Source organism: Pyrus communis, chromosome 12, assembly GCF_963583255.1.
Source record: "Pyrus communis chromosome 12, drPyrComm1.1, whole genome shotgun sequence".
NCBI lineage: Eukaryota > Viridiplantae > Streptophyta > Magnoliopsida > Rosales > Rosaceae > Pyrus > Pyrus communis.
In genome coordinates this window covers 13488756-13505565 of record NC_084814.1, presented here as the reverse complement: position 1 = coordinate 13505565, position 16810 = coordinate 13488756, and the positions used below count along the sequence as shown (strand labels likewise).

At 34.7% G+C, this 16810-nt stretch overlaps 1 protein-coding gene across 1 annotated transcript; it reads right to left on the bottom strand.

The window, feature by feature from the left end:
- Positions 1 to 9493: 9493 nt before the first annotated feature.
- On the bottom strand, positions 9494 to 15481 carry LOC137710881 (homeobox protein HD1-like). Its single transcript, XM_068450035.1, has 5 exons — positions 14615 to 15481; positions 14324 to 14444; positions 10891 to 11075; positions 10635 to 10766; positions 9494 to 10061 (listed from the first exon to the last, which is right to left on the bottom strand). The coding sequence occupies exons 1-5, from the start codon at positions 14894 to 14896 to the stop codon at positions 9921 to 9923; spliced, it is 861 nt and encodes a 286-aa protein (XP_068306136.1). The 5' UTR covers positions 14897 to 15481; the 3' UTR covers positions 9494 to 9920.
- Positions 15482 to 16810: the final 1329 nt, after the last annotated feature.

The window sequence follows — 16810 nt, the reverse complement described above, 5'->3', positions numbered from 1 at the left end:
AAGCTTAAGGACGCCAATTTCCTCATCGAAGTACACCATTCGGATTGCTGGCCAACGTTGTCCTGGTACAGAAGAAAAATAGCAAATAGAGGGTGTGCATAGACTTCATAGACCTAAATAAGGCATGCCCAAAAGAAACAAGACATACTCAGCAGATTTTGCACAATCTTTATATAAAGGGAAGAGGAGATGAAGACGAATCTTCGTATTGAACATTGTATGCATGGTGGGAAAATAGTTGGTAGCCACTTTTCAAGGAAAAACTTGATTTTGGGGGGAGTCATTGTCTTTCATAGGTACTTCCAGAAATCAGCATGAATTTGATTTCTAGTTTCAAATTGGCGAGAGTATGGAAAAACACGTAACCACATTTTACGGAAAAGGAACCATTTTTTGTCCAAGGCTAAATAAGTCGATCACATCTATCAAGATCACCCAAGATGATGGTCTCAATACTTCTAGTTTCAGAGGGCGAAAGAAAGTTGTCCGTTGCATCAAGATTCTAAGACCTAGATTCCCAATTGATAAGCTTGACTGCAGTGGACGGGGCCTATTGCGTAATGGGCAAAAGAGGATGAAGTAAGTCTGCTATTTGAAATCCATTAGTCCCACCAAATATTGATTGTAGTTCCATTCCCACTTGCCATCAAGCCCCAGTAATAATCATAGTTGCCTTTCAAGAAGACTATTTTAGGCCTAAGAAGCTAGAGACCATTTCGTAGCCAAAAACAAAAATCCCCATCAGAGAAGTAGTGTCCCTTAATAATCCTTGGCCAGAACCTAAACAACCCTTGAAACCCATACCACCTGCATCTTTTAGAAGACTAACAGAGTCCTAGTTCCTCCAGTGAATTTTCTGCCCCTCATTATTTGCCCCCACCACACATCGATCTCCCTGCAAAAAATGATAGAGAAAACGAAATAGTTCATAGGGTAAGTGGGTATTGCATAGCCATGACTTTGATAAGAACCTCCCTCCCAGCCAAAGCCAAAGTGTTTAGCTACCAGTTTTGATTTTTTTTTTCTTGATACAGTCTTTGATAAAAGCAAGAGCTTCATTCTTAAACCTTCCTTAAATGGTGGGGAGATCGAAATAAAGGCTAGGGTCAGTGGTCATAAGGATGCTTAGAATTAAGGTAATTTCATTTTGGACTTTTGTAGGAGTGTTTGGGGAGAGAAACAAGGAGGATTTTTAATAATTTATACGCTAACCCGAATTCTCATAATAGATATTGAAAAGGAGTAATTTGTAGCAAGAGGTAGGGGATGGTTGAATAAAAAATAGACGGTCATCCCTAAAGAAAAGGTGTGAAAGTTTCGGGGACAAGATGGCCAAATTGATCCCAAGAAAATACCCACCATTGCAAGAATTAGTGATCAAACCTAACAGGGCTTTGTTGATGAAAATGAGGGGGTGATTCGCCAGGTTTTTCATGTGTTTTTTGATGTCCACAAAGTTGGAGTGACTTTCAACTAAAGCTACCACATGGTTCTTCTGCAGCTTCTTGACTAAGGTGTTGATCTTCATCAAGGTTTCTAAATCTGGTCCATGAAATAAGGGGATATGTCTGTTGAGCCCTCATTATTTCCAGGTACAGTTGTCGCTTCCTATCAATTGTTATTTTATTAGTTGTTATTGTTCCTAGAATGGCAAAGACGTTAGGCAATAGGTTACCCGTCCTTGGAATAGCAGACGTATCGAAAAGTGGGTTGTCATCACCAATGGGGTTAACGTTGGTCAACTGAGCTTTCTTTAAGAGACATGTTTGTGGTAGAGTGATCTGGTCAAGAGGAATATGAGCTATCTCTCAATAAAAGCACCAACTGTTGGTGGACGTACAAATCCAAGTACCCTGCAAAATAGAGAACAATGTGAGCAAGCTTGAGACCGGGGGGAGGGGAGGGTGTGGGGTGTGTGCGCTACCAAAGGCTCTTCGATGGTTAAGTTAGTAAGCCATTTAAGACTCAAGCAGTAGGCAAGAGAATTAGAGTATCGAGATTGCTACCGGAGATGAACTTTGGATGGGTGTATTTATATTATTGGGAAGAAGACCTTTTTAAAATAGAATCCTTGTTCTAAGCTGCGAGAATCCTAAAGGGTATCTAGAGGTAGATATTGCACCTCTTTGGAGTTATGATTACTTGCGGCGCACGTCAGCTTCTAGATTGTAAGAAATCCAAGACATGTGAAAGATATGATTAATTCTATACCTGGATCAAATAGCGTGTCTTGCAAAATAAGCATAGTCATACTAGAATAGTTACTAAGACTTCGCCTATTGCCCCATAACAAGATAACGGTGGCACCGTTGCTCCATTTAATTCAACTTCGCTTGGAGCTGCCGAGTCCATGACTAAACTTCAGAAGTAACTGTATTCTGATCAGCCTTACTCCGGCGTGGAAAATCATGGTCCCACAAAGGTGAATTCCAGAGAACACGTGGAGATTAAGATTCCCCCATTTCTAGTGGTGGAAGTTCAAAGGGCAAAAAAGCTACAAAGCTTATGAAGGTCTTATCCCCATAAAGGAAAGTTGATTCAGCCAAGATTGGTAGAATATGGTATATGGTGGACAAGGATGGGAAACCAAACAAAGAGATGAGGGCATCTATAATTAGAACGGTCCAGAGACAACACAAAGCTTACGTGAACTCTCTCAAAGCCCCATCCATATCAGAAGCTTCTATAAATGTTAAGTTTGAAAAAGTTACCCTAGAGGAGCAGAATCCACCTAACTAGAAGACTAAGAGGTAAGTGGATTTATCCTGTAATATTTTTGGAGGTTGAGTTTATTTAAACTCTTAATAAAATCTATAGCTTGTTTGGAGTGGGATCTTATAATTACAGCAGCATCCTTGACAGATTTTGCCTGTATAAGTGTGAGAGTGGTATCGCTTTATATGAGAATTGGGCTTTTGTCTACAACTATTATTCTTCTTTCCTCAATCATTTCCTTTTTACTTATTGGCCAAAGAAGAGTGTCTTTGTGGTGGGGCTTTGAAATCTTCCTTTTTGTGAAGATAGGTTTGAGCAGGGTCATCATGGCCTAGTGCGGGCAAGATGATCGTCTGGGCCTCAAAAAATCAAGGGCATAAAAAATATTAGGGCAGTATATTCATATATATATTTTCATAAGGGTATAAATCTATAAAATTTGGTTAAATGCTCAAGAAGTTTAACAAGATGGTGTGGTTTCTGCTCCTTAAAATTAAAAAGGAGGTCTTGTGTTCGAAAATCTATGTGTAATTTATTACTTTCCAATTTTTATGAATTTCTTTCTATAAGAGTATAAATTTAAGAAATTTAAGAAATTTTGTCAAACGATCAGGAAGTTTAACTATTTCTGCTATTTAAAATTAATGAAGAGGTCATGAGTTCAAAATGCTATGTGTGTATGTGTGTATGTGTGTATGTGTGTGTGTGTGTGGGTTTTCATTTTTTTCTTTTTTTTTCTTTTTTTGTCAATTTTTACAAATTTCTGTTTGGTTGTTAATTTTGTTTTACCTCCTATTCAATTATAATTACAAGTTAGCACCTATGTGGGTTGCAATATTTGGACATTCTTTCAAGTTTAACCTTCAATATAGAGTAATGCTAAGTATATCAATTTTCAAACCATATGACTTGTCACCTATAGAAAAAGTATGTTAATCAACATTTAAGTAATAATTCATTAATCAACACTTAAGTAATAATTCAATCACTAACAACATCATAGGATTTACAAAATTTGATTTAAAATTTTGATCTCCCTAGCATTAGCCTTCAATAAATAAATGTATGTAAGTCTTTACTGATACTAGGTTTAATTTTGTGCTCATTCATTGCTTATACATATCAATTAAAGACTCGAAAATATGATAATTTTTTTTAGTCCCCTATTGACAAGGTATGTAAATAAGATAAAAAAAACACCTCACGATTTATATAAAATAATATAACAGGTCAAAAAGAAGGGAGAAAAAACTCATCATCTACTTGTAAGCCCCAAGGTTTTTTCATTCCCTTCTCTCAATACAAAACATATTGGTTTTTACATATTTCTAAATTATTGAGTTTGAAGTGCTTTTCTAAGTATAGTTTTAGCGAAGTCTTACATGTGAAAACAAATAATTTTTCTTCTATGAAGTTAGGGCACATTATTTGGTGTTCCCTCGGGCCTCAAAAATCTCAAGACCAACCCTTGTTTGAGTCATATAACAATTCAGTTGGACTGTTGTATCCTAAAGGAGAAAAGTCAAGAGATATATTGTTGTACAAGTTCATTAACTTTTGTCAAACCGCAATGGGTTAAAATCTCCTTAAAGAGAGCGAGATACATATGTCTCAGCCTAATTGTCTATGTGCTTCTTAGAAAAATATCACAATTTTCTTAGAATTTTTCCCACACATAATACAAATAACATTAAGAAAGAGAGAATCAAACACAAAATCTCATCTCTAATCTCTAATATTAGAAAGCAAGAAGAACACTTTGGCGTATCTAGGCTTCACCAAAAAAAAATTGGACTACAAAGCCCCTTAAACAAAAAAAAACTAAAACTGACCGAATTTGATACATGAAAACAGGTAAGGGCAATTTTGTAAAACAATTATAAATCTAAAATTCGTTTTATTAGAAGAAAAATAAAAAATAAAAAAAAGCGGGGAAGACGTGCTGGATTAAAAAGGGATTAAATTTCAACTATCCCCACGCCTCCAGTTTAGGAGAGAGATTATTTTGTAAAAAATTGTTCTATTGCAAAAAAATGAAAAAAAAACAAATAAAAAAGAGACAAATCCTTCATATAAAAAATAGAACATGGAAACTGAAAAACTTCATCCATGTTCAACAAAAAGTAGTTTCTATCAAACTGAATTGCCAATTTATCATTTTATTGGGAAAAAAATGATAAGAAAAACAAACCAAAAAGAGATGTGATGAATCCCTCAAATAAAAAATAGAACGTGGAAACTGAAAAACTGCACCCACGTTGAGCAAAATGAGTTTGATAAACTGAGTTGCCAATACATCATTCCACAAATTTCATTTCAATTCAGGAATCAGAAAAGAGAAACGTGCACAGAGTCTCCATCTTCTGAAATTTTCAATTTCTTCTCAACCAGGTTCACTACATATTATCTAATTACATGAATATATCTTTTTATAGCAAGGCGGAGGATGAAACAGAGAGACCAATCGACAAAGAGTCTTCCTAAATACAACTTCTCAACTCTCAATCTTAATCTTTTATTCTCAATTCTCAATCTCAATCACTTCCTCTTGTCAATCTTAATCTTAATATTTTTAGTTTGTATCTCTTTAGATTAATTCAAAAGGTTATTTATGTTCTTCTTGCGCATTAATTTATTTTAATTAATTTAGTAGAAATTTTCATTTTTATGTTCCTTCCACCAATGAGTTTAATTTAACTAATAGAATAAAAAAAAATTTATTGGTTTCTGGGTAAGTGAATGTTTGAAAATTTTTAATTTGTATAATCAGTTTTGAAGTTGGTTTCAAAGGGAAAATACGGAAGAAGTATATTTTGCATCATCCGACTATGAAAGGTTTCAGGTTTTAGCCCTTTCATTTGGTCTTCTTTATTATATACTAATTTATTAGATAAATAATGGTCACTCTTTTTTGCAGAATTTAAAGGGTGGGGGGATTTTAGTTTCACTGTCCATTTTAATATGATGGTTTCCAATTTATATTGATTACTTATGTAATGCATGGTGGATGTACTCATTAATCTTGAGTGATGAAGATATGGCTATCAAGTTTTTAAGATATACTAATATGTATTTTTATCTTATTTTTTTCGTTATTTCATGAACCCTTACTATTATGTTAAAAATTTGTGGTTTAGTTTTAGTTTTATTAGGGTATTGTAATTTTTATCGGATACAAAATGACACTAATTCCATTCAATGTATATTAATTAAAAGTCATAACTTTATTTTAATATAACTGATGCTCGTAAGGATTAATAGTCCTTAGTCCCACCTTGCTTTTTTAAAAAGATGTATTTTGTTTTCATGACTTTTATCAAAGGGTGTGTGTGTGTGTGTGTGGTGGTGCTATTTACACACTTTCTTTTAACTTCCACACAGTTTTTTTTTTTTTTCCTATAGGAATTCCATTATTCAGTCAAAGAATATGATGATTATGAGGACAAGGTGAGATACGGGGAAGCGGAGGAAGGAAAAGAAGATACAAAGCGCACCAAGGTAACAGTGGCACGTCATGAGTTTCGACAGTGTTTGAAAGAACAACAAAGAAAGAAGTTTGAGAAAATTCTTCACATTTCGGCTAAATGTATTGTTTTTGGGAATTGTTATTAGCACTTCAAAAAATTTATTCTATATTCCAAACTTTCATATTAGGAAAGAATGCCAAAACAGTTCCCGTGTTGTAGTCATATGGTTTAGTCTCTGTGTTTTCAATTTGGTTAATTTGGTCATCGTATTTGTCTCTGTTAGCCAAAGGCACAGCGTGGGCTGAGAAAGAGGAGAATTAGGACTCCAAATCGACAAAGAACAAAGACACTTTCAATCAGATTCCAGGAAGGACAATGAATGATCCTTGCGGCGGGTTTTAGAAATAAAAAGTATTTTATAAAGAAGCAGTTAGCAAGTAGCAAGTGCTTCTTCAAAAATAAAACAAGTCGTCTTCAAAAAGTACTTTGGAGTATGGGCTATTGAATACTGCTTACTATCTTACGACGTTTCTCTTGGTATGGTAAGTGGAGTAAGAAAGTACCGTAAAATTTTGTTGTTATTACTGTATTGCTTGTGCAGTTATTTAAAAGTACTTTCTTAAACGAAAAGTCAGAATAATACGAAAGGGACTTTTCCCTAAGGCTCTGTAGTCTGGGACAAAAAAAAAAGGCAATTCCTTCCATATGGTTTTTTTGATTCCCATCCAGGAACTACTTGGCGCATAAAAAAATACTGTAGTGATCCGCATTGCTATAGCATACTTTGGTTGCCCTTTGTTTCAAATTGCTGCACTCAGAAATTGGAATTATCACAAGTTTGGTTTACTAATGCTTGGACTAGAGATGGTTTCAGGGGAGAAAATATATGGAGTAATACTTTGCACAGGCAGCTTCAAGGGAGAGGAGAAACAAGCCTTGGTTTGCATGTATGTTGATATTGGTTTCTCCTTTTTAGCTAACATTTTTATTATGTTATTTTTAAGAGTAATGTTATTCATACCATATTTTTGTACCACATTTTCATACCACATTAGGTGGCATTTGATGTGGACAGCAACATCATTTGAATTAATCAGATTTTTAAATTTAGTTCATTATTTAATAAACTAATAATTAAGAAAAACTAATTACTTAAATGATGATTGTGGTATACGAGGAAGAGTCTTTCTCCTTCCTTTCCTTGGGTTTTGCAAATTTTTCAAATGATGTGATTATCCACATTAGATGCCACCTAAGATGATATAAAAATGTGGTATAAAAACATAATATGAATAGCATTACTCTAATTTTAATTTACTGCTGACACGATTTTTTTTAGTTTTGAGGAATGTGAGAAATAATTGAAAAATATTATTAATTTTGTTCTTCAATATGTTTGTATATTTTGGGTGACTAATTCGGACTTCAAGTTTGTAATTTTATTGTGATCTTTTTTTTTTTTAGACAGAGGGTTAGCTTTCTCTTTGTATATTAAGTTGTCTTTTTGTGCGGTTTATTTACTCCATTTGACGATAATTTAAATGGTGTATTCATATGTGACTTGTTTGCTATCATTTGGACACAAAGTTTCATTTTTTGTGGCATTTGTGATATGGGAGATTGATCAGGAACATCATGTTTAGCTTCATTTCGTTTATATGCTCTTTTCTTTTCAAGTTCAGAGACTTGCAGTATCATAATTTAAATCTAATGTTGCAAAAGTTCATACAAATTTTTAGCCAAATAAATTAAAATGAAAGAATGTCTTTTGACAAGTACAAATATTAAAATTAAACATCGTACGTTGCGCTTAGCACATTGTAACTATAAGAATGTCTTTATGCATGAACGAATGTAAAAAGATAAAAAAAAATAAAAAAATAAAAAAATAAAAAAAATAAAAAAAACTCTACAAGCCGTGCGTAGCGTGCCATGATGTAAAAATCTACGAGGGCCGTGATGTAAAAAAAGTCTTTCGCAAGCACATGAGCACGTGCAGAAAGGCTAGGGTGCAAGAAGTTGAGTTATAAGTTACTTGCGCTCCTTTATTTTTAGTTTTTATGTTGTACTTTTATGTAGTGGAGGGAATTGGATCCCATCCAGATCCAAATTGTAAGAATCAGAAGGATTCTTACATCTTAGCCATTCATCATGTATCGCGTGGTCAAAAATCATTTGACTTTTTTTGTTTAAAATTAAACACAAATAATACCTAACGAAAACTGACCGTATGATATACAATGAATAGTTAAGATATGAGGATCCCTAGAATCCTTATAAATTAAATCCGAAGTGGATCCTCTTCCGTAGTGGAGCACTCCAACTCCTACTTTTCCGACGCTTTTGAATTCTTAACGTGCAGCTTATAAGGACAAAAATTAGTTTGTCATCAAAACATGAAAGCATATTTACCTCCTTAAGAATTCCAGTGTCTATTGTTGAATTTATGGCTTAATTGGGCTTTGCATTTTGTGAGCCTAGCAGCCCAAATTAAATGGGTCTTTAGTTGCCCATGTGAAAGTCACATGAGTGACTAGGGTTTAATTGGCTGCAGCAGCCCTTATATAAGGCATCATGCTTTTTTTATTTAACAAATTATTATCTACCCTAAAGGGACGAAGTGTATGTTAAACATTAATCATGCCTTTTGTTTTCAGATGAGAGAGAACAGAGCCGACAGCCTCAATCTTGAGAAGAAGAAAGTTGCTGCTCCCTCCTTTGTTGGCAATCACTCCATCAAAGTTATAGTTGGTATATCATCTGTTAGTTTTGTTTAGAGAGGAACCTCTATTTGTTTCTTTGGTGTGTGAGAGTTATTGGGCACACTGTGTATAGGAGCTTTGGGTTGTGAGATTGTCAAACACTTTGTAAACACACCCATTTGGTTGATAGTGAATTATTGGTGAGCTCTTACTGCTCCGAGGACGTACTCCTTTACACTGACTATTGAGGAACCTCCCTAGCTCTTAGTGTCTTTCCTATTTTGTTATCGCATTTCATTTGGTATATTTCTTGTCTGTTAGCTTGTGTTTGTTTCCAATTGGTTTGGTGCTATTCTTGCACTACACCTATATATACATGTGCGTGTATACTTGGCCATTCAATTGTTAAACCTCAAATTTGGAAGTTTTAAGAGCTTGTGGTTGTGTGTGCATGTAAGAGCATTTTGAACTTTATACCCTGCAGTGATTGTACATCCTTCATGTTCTAGTCGTGACACTATGACGCATCTCTCCACTTATTATTAATATAAGGTGTGACACTCCTTACATACACGTAATAAATGATATATGTGAACACTAGTACTAGCCTGAAATTGGTCCTAGCTCGGGGCTCGGAGTTTTTACCCCACAATATCATTCAGCATTCATATTTGTGAATTTCAAAATGTTGCTCCAATGTAAACCTTTAGAAAATGTTGCAGCAATTTTACAGGAACAGATCAGCAAGTAGTCTACATTCGCAAGCAAACTTAGACAAAATTAAATGAAATATAGTACATAAAGATGAAGGATCGTTACCCAGCCGATCGAAAACATGAATTTATACAATGTTTCACATGTAATTAGTTGGCCATTTGTTACTTAATTTCTGTTTGAAAAGTGTTGGCTAATTAGACTATACATACTTCCCCAATGCCACACAATTCAACAGCCATATATATCATCAGACACAGAAGTGAGTTCATCAGTTTCTCTGATTATCAAACAAGATCCAACGGTTGTTATGGTTTGTCATCTATCGTTTGCGCTTGGACTTCAAAGAGGTGACTGATTGAGAGTTGCTGTGCCAGTTGCGCTTCCTTTGATTGATGAACCAATTGTTTATCTGCTTTAGCTGCAACCCTGTCTCCTCCACAAGCTTTGCCTTGTCATCTTCCTGCATATATCATATGAATCTTTCATTAATTCTTGAAGGAATCTGAAGAAAATTGAGGTTCCACCCTAAAACCAATTGGAAATATAGTGCAAGGTCCCTTCTTTCCTCAACGTGGGATTGATACTCTCAACAGAATTACACTATCATTGTAGTGCTCTCAAATGACACTATTGTTATAGCAAACAATCCAATTAGATCGATATCATCTCAGCATGATGTAGCAATTTTCTCAAATACCACACTATTCATCGTAGCAAATACTCTCATTATATTAGTAGTTGTTGATAATGTCACTATTCGTCCCATAATAACGAATCAACGATGGTAATTAATATGTTGTCAGTATATTGTCGATACTGTTGATTCACTATATATAGTAAGAGTGTTATTCAAGACCATCTCCCAAAATTCTTCCATCATTTCTGTAACATTTACTTTGTTGGGTATATACAAATTAAGCAGAATGGTAAATATGTATTGAGTGCAAAAAAATCAAAGTATGGGGTTTGGATTCGGTACTACGTTGTATTGAAGAAAAATTGCAAAGTATGAAAGGTGAAGTTTCTTGCTTACAGTTGGGTAGGGCCACTTGGAATGCTGCTGCCACCAATTCTTCAACACTGTAGTTGTGTCCCCAGGTAATTTCCCTGCCCTTCTTTTTCTCAAAATCTCCTCTCTTACATCTTCGATTCTTGACTTAAAACCCTGCAAATATTTAACAATGCAACTTTGTTATATATTTAGGAAACCGAAAACTCAGTTCACTTCCCGAAAGCATAATAACATAACTGCAGCAATGGTGTAACTTTTATGTGTCTATAAATTGTACCTGCTTCAGCTCAATTTTCAATTCCTGTCGAACTCTTTCCATTAGTGATCGCTCAGATTCGGTTGGGAGGCCAAATCCCATCATGTCATGCCCTTCAGCACCGGATTGATCCATAGGGAAATCCATCTGCATGTCATCCTCATCGTCGGACATTGTTGCACCCGAACCTTCACCCAGACTTACTCCTGAAAAGAGATGAGACAGAAAATAAGCCTCGAATACAATTGATTAATTCTACTTTGTATTTGCCATGGAAAGAACAGAATAAATGCTTCAACTCCTACTTCTCCCTGTTCATTCCTCAACCTTACTAAAATGAGTTCGCGTGAGTGACAAGAAACTGAAACCAAGAACGGTGAGCTGGGCCTATAAGTAACTGAGCTGGGAACACACTGGAAGTCGAAACCAAAGTTGGGCTCAGGTGGCTTCAACAAAGCCTAATGTTTTGCTAAACAGTTATCAGAAATGAGTTAACCGAGACTGTTTGATAACCATTTTGTTTTTTCATTTTCACCCTTCACTTTTTGTGTTAGGGATAGAGAAGACAAATACATAAAAGAAATAAGGGATGAAGAATAGTCGATGGATGATAGCGAGAGAAATGTAAAAGAAATGTACAAAGAAAGACACAAAATGAAAACAAAAAAAATAACTTATTTCAAGTTGTTTTCACTTTCAAAAGTATCACCCGTCACCCTTCATACCTCCTTAATTTACCCTGTATACTTTACCCATATCTCAAGCATAAAAATTAAAACCAAAAACTAAAGATTATCAAACGAGCCTTAATTACTTTGGCTAAAGAAACCAGTCAAGTCCTTGATTCTGGACTTACCGCAACATATATGAATTCTTCTTTATTATCATTCTTTTTACCAAAAGTATCATATATATATATATATATATATATATATGGAATTGTTATTGGCACTCCAAAATTCTCAAACTTTCTACATTTAGAAAGAAAAATACACTTATGAGGAGTGTAGAATGAGATTTTTGGAGTGCCAATAACACTATCTATACACACACACACACACACACACACCAAAGCATAATAATTTGAATGAGACCTCGAGTTCAAATCCGACAGATGAAAGTTTACAACTTGTGTTACATTGTACTTTTATTTTTTAAAGCAAGTTATCTTTTCCCTTGGAATGTCACGTTAAGTTCGTAAGCAGGAATTAAACTAGATAACTTACTACATTGTATATATGTTATATGACAAAATAGATGTCCAATTCCAATTTTTTTTTTTTTTTTTTTTGTCTGAGTTGTAGCTATAAGGCACATATACTATGAACTCGTTTGGAAGTGCTTTTAAAGGGGATAAAAGCGCTTTTGATGAAAATGGTTTTGGAACCAATCTAATAAGAAAAATACAAGTAAATTCAAGAAAAACACTTCAAGTGCTTCCTAGAAGAAGCACATAATTGGTGTTTCTTACATAAAGCACTTCAAGTGCTTATAGAACCCAAAAACATTTTCTCTAAAAATGTTTTGTCATTTTTAAAGCACTTTCAAACAAGCTCCTTGAGATTCCGCAAGCATCCAAGAATTGAACAAAGAACAACAATGTAGGATCATTCTTCTCTTTTTCTCTTAGGCCTTTGGTAGACCTAGCTAGATATACTCCTCAATATTTGATAGTATATTTCACTAAATAATTTGTCTTCTTCCATGTTTGCTTACTAATTTGTCATTTTCTTTACCTTGATATCAACCAAACCTCTTTTTTATTAACCCCTAGGTAAAAGTGTACCCTGTATTCTATATTATTATAGTATCCTCCCCCACATCATGATCAACATCTAGTCATCACTTTAAACTACGGAAAACATACAGAGTCTATTTAGGATAATTCAATTAACCATTTAGCATGACCACGAAAATACTAGTCAAACTTTTATATGCAATTCACAAGTTCTGTCCCCAACCCTAACAACCAATTAATCAGACATAAATTCTATAAAATAAAAAATAAAAAAAAAATAAAAAAAAGAACAGAAAAAAAGAAGGATAATGCTTGTGTCGTCTCTATGGGAGGACTTACATATCTCTTACTTACGATTAATGAATCTTTACTTTCTGAACGTCATAATCAGAATAGTTTATTCTCTTTATCATTATCGAAAGATCATATATGCAAAACATTATTTACTTTGGATATCGTTAAGTCATTCATACGCGTTAAACCAATCAACTGTTTTGATCGTGATAAATTGTCCATTTGTTTTATATATATGAATGACTGAAAGATCTCCAAATTAAATGATTCTTTGTAGGCTTAATCAAGATTTAACAATTCCTATTATAAAATTTTAACATTAAAAATACGTAATTTGCAAGCGAGAGAATAAGTTCATTTTTTCAAAAGGGGAATGTAAGCAATATTCTTTTATTAATTAATTAATTTAGTGAAAAGACCTTGACAGTTTCAGTTAGCGTCTCCACCTAGCAGATCCCCCATAAATCAAACCCTTCTACTTAATCATCATTAATTTAAAATATGAGTGGTTACGTGCACTTACTGATACTCCACCACCAAATTAATCACCAAACTTCCAACATATGGATAATCCAACAAATAAACAAGTTCATGATCTCTATATTATATTCCCAACGAAAAAAAATATATTAATCACTGCAATTATCAAAATCAAAGTATTCTAGAACCAAATATTCTGCTGCAACCTTGTCAGTTAGGTCATGGAGACTACTCTCGGCAAGGTCCATAAGTTTCTCCATCTTGTTATCAATACGCTAAACGCTACATCAAGTTATCAATTTATTCATGTTATAACATGTATATTACACATATATATATATATATTTATAGATTACATCTTAAGTTGATTACATCTTAAGTTTATGATAAAACAATATTTTGTCTAATCATATTATAATACGTCGATTAATACTATACATGACAGTATGACCGTTATCTTCTGTGCCCCTTCAACCTAATTAGCCAACCCCTAGCCAACACTACACTTTGATTGATTAGTTTTCGTAGACCCTACCCTATACCGCACCCACTCCTTACAAGGACAGCACTCAAACTTCCAGAACCCCAGAATAGCTGGTCGTTTATGCCTACCAAACACATTAAAACATCACAAAACATCGCAGCACAGAAAACAGAAGCAAATTTCATTCCCAATGACAAAACTAAACAAATATCCTAAACATTTCTAACACCAATTGATGATAAAAACAACATTCATAACTCATATTCTAAACACTTCCATCTCAAACATATATTACGATGTTTAATGTTTTCTTATCAAACTTGTATTGTTAAACTGCGAGTTAAACCAAATATTTCGGTGTAACTCAACACGATTAGTAGTCGAGATTCACGGTCTGAAAAAATTAATCATAATAGCTAGGAAGGTGAAATTTTGAGAAAAATAGAGGGGGGCCATACCAGTGAGAGCCTGCAAGTTGCTTTCGATTTCACGGCAGGCCATGACAGCTTCAACCGCATGGACTCTGACATGTTGTTGAAGTTGTTCTTTGAAAGAGCACAAAACTATCAGATATTGTGCCTGCAGAAACAATGAGTAAACCCCCATTAACCAAAAGAAAAAAGGTAAATCATTAACTAATAAAACCAAACAAGTACAAATTCAATTACTCAACAAATTAAACCAGATTAAAAAAAACATAAGTAGAAATATATTAATTAGACAGTAACAAATTAATAAAACGGACTAACCAAAAAGTTGTCAAGCTCTTGGCGCTCGTGTGGGGAGACTGAGTGGCCATGTTGCTGCTGAGAAGCGTAAGAGCGCAGGAGGTGGTGCGACTGAGACAGCTGAGCGTCTATGAGCGGCAACTGATCGATTGGCGTCGCCACCCGAAGACAGGACACGTGAGCAGATAGGAGCTGCTCGTAGAGAGGGTGTGTGGCTATCTCAGCCTTGAGCTGCCGGTTATGCTGGTCATGATGACCGTCGATGCCGCCACCACCCATCATCCCCAACCCGGATTCTTGCATTTCTCGACGACTCGATCCAAATCTGTTGGAAATTCTGAGAGATGGGTTTTGTAGAGAAAGAGGAGAATTATAAAGGGTAATTTAGAGCTTGGTTCGAGGACCACAGAGAGAGTAGAAAACCCTTGAGTTTTGAGAACGGGATTCTATGCCGTTATGGTGTATAACAGTGTAGAGAGAGAAAGTGGTTGATATAGGCTTTGAGTACAGTTTAAAATCGTCAATGGTGTAAGAAAGATGCCGAGAGCCGTATATTGGGATCTGAGACAGACAACTTTCTGCACCACGTCTGAGAAAAAACAAAGATTCTACATAAACACAGAGAGAGGGAAAATGAAAAAGATTTTTAAAGCTTCCTCGTTATGAGGTTTTCAAGGTTTTGTTTTGTTTTGGTTTTGGGGTTCTGAGAAATGGAACTAAGAGAGAGAGGGAGGGAGGAGAGAGAAGATTTCAGAAATATTGGCAATAGAACGAATCATTACCATGAAAGCGGTTGGAAGAGAGCTCGTAAAAAGAAAAACAAGATAAAGCTGCTTGCTTCTGTGGCCTGACAATTTGATTGCTTTTCTTTTTTCTCTTCTTCCTTTAAAAAATTTCCTCTGATTTTGGTTTTCTGAGGGGTCCATTTTTTCTTCTTCTTTTCAAAATTTTCTTCTAATTTTTATTTTTTGGAATAAAACGATATAATTTACACTAAGAGATAGGGAGTTCAGCTAAGTTATATAATGAGTAATTTAATTTAGTATCGAATTCAACATGCACAAGATCCAAACCTAAGATTTCCCACTTACAAATGAAGAGAACTACCACCAGACCATAATACTGAGTGACTTTAATTTTTGTTTTTAGGTAGATTGCCAAATTTATAAATTATGCTTCTGTGAATCTTTCCGGCCCTCAGAATGGATGGATAACTGTGGTCTGCCATCATTTGTCTTCCTTTTTTCAAATTTTTCTTTTATAAATTATGTGATATATCACGAATAGAAAATAAGTACTAGAATCAATACTTAAATAATAATTAAATCATATGATTTGTAAATTTTAGTCTATATAGTTGTCTCTCTAACATTATTCATAAATTTATTGAGGTGGTTAATTACAATTAATTATTTTTCGACCCAAAAACAAATTACAAATAATTATGACTAATCTTGGTTTATAAAGATTGAATTTTGATTAGGCATAAGAACTAAGGGGCTGTTTGTTTGGCTTCACTAAACTTCCTTGGACTAGATTGGATTACACCTTATCTTAGTCGCGTGTTTGTTTCATGCCGGGACTATGTTTTATGAGACTCGCGTAGACTAAGTCGGACTAAAAGCTTCGTTGAAGGGTCTTAGTGAGCCCCCCCCCCCCCCCCCCGGGGAAATTGGCCGGATTGCTAAGCCAAATCTAATCGCTTCACCCTCTCCCTGCTTCGTTCCTCCCATCTACTTCTATCTCGTGTCCCACAACGCTGTTCAAACCCAGATCCCGCAAAATTAAAAAAAAATGAAAAAAATTTGCAGCGGTTCCCTATTCAAAACCAAAACCAACTCCCAAAATTTGAACCCAGAAAACCTAGGAAATCCAAAAAAAAAAATTGCAGTGGGATGATCATGGTTGTTTCAATCATACACATGCATCTAGAAAACCCAAACTAGATCCAACCCTTATCCTCCACCTTTAAGCCAATCACACATGTAGCCCACCTCCTTCAAATCTCTTTCTTACTCTATGTTTTGGTTTTAAGATTTGCAATTCATTTTGTGAGAGGAAGTGAAAAGGCAGGAGGGAGAGGTGAAGTGCAGAGGTAGGAGGCGAAGAAGATGAAGTGAAAAGGTAGAGGATTTGCAATAAAAAAAGTTGGTCTATTCTTCTAATTAAAATAAAGGTTGAGAGGATTTGCAAACCTGAAACATAATTAGGTTTTTA

Coding starts and splice junctions, on each gene's coding strand:
- LOC137710881 (XM_068450035.1), bottom strand. CDS start 14,896: ATGCAAGAATCCGGGTTGGGGATGATGGGTGGTGGCGGCATCGACGGT. Junction 14,445..14,614: donor AAGAGCTTGACAACTTTTTG/GTTAGTCCGTTT, acceptor TTGTTTCTGCAG/GCACAATATCTGATAGTTTT. Junction 10,767..10,890: donor TGAAAATTGAGCTGAAGCAG/GTACAATTTATA, acceptor AAATATTTGCAG/GGTTTTAAGTCAAGAATCGA.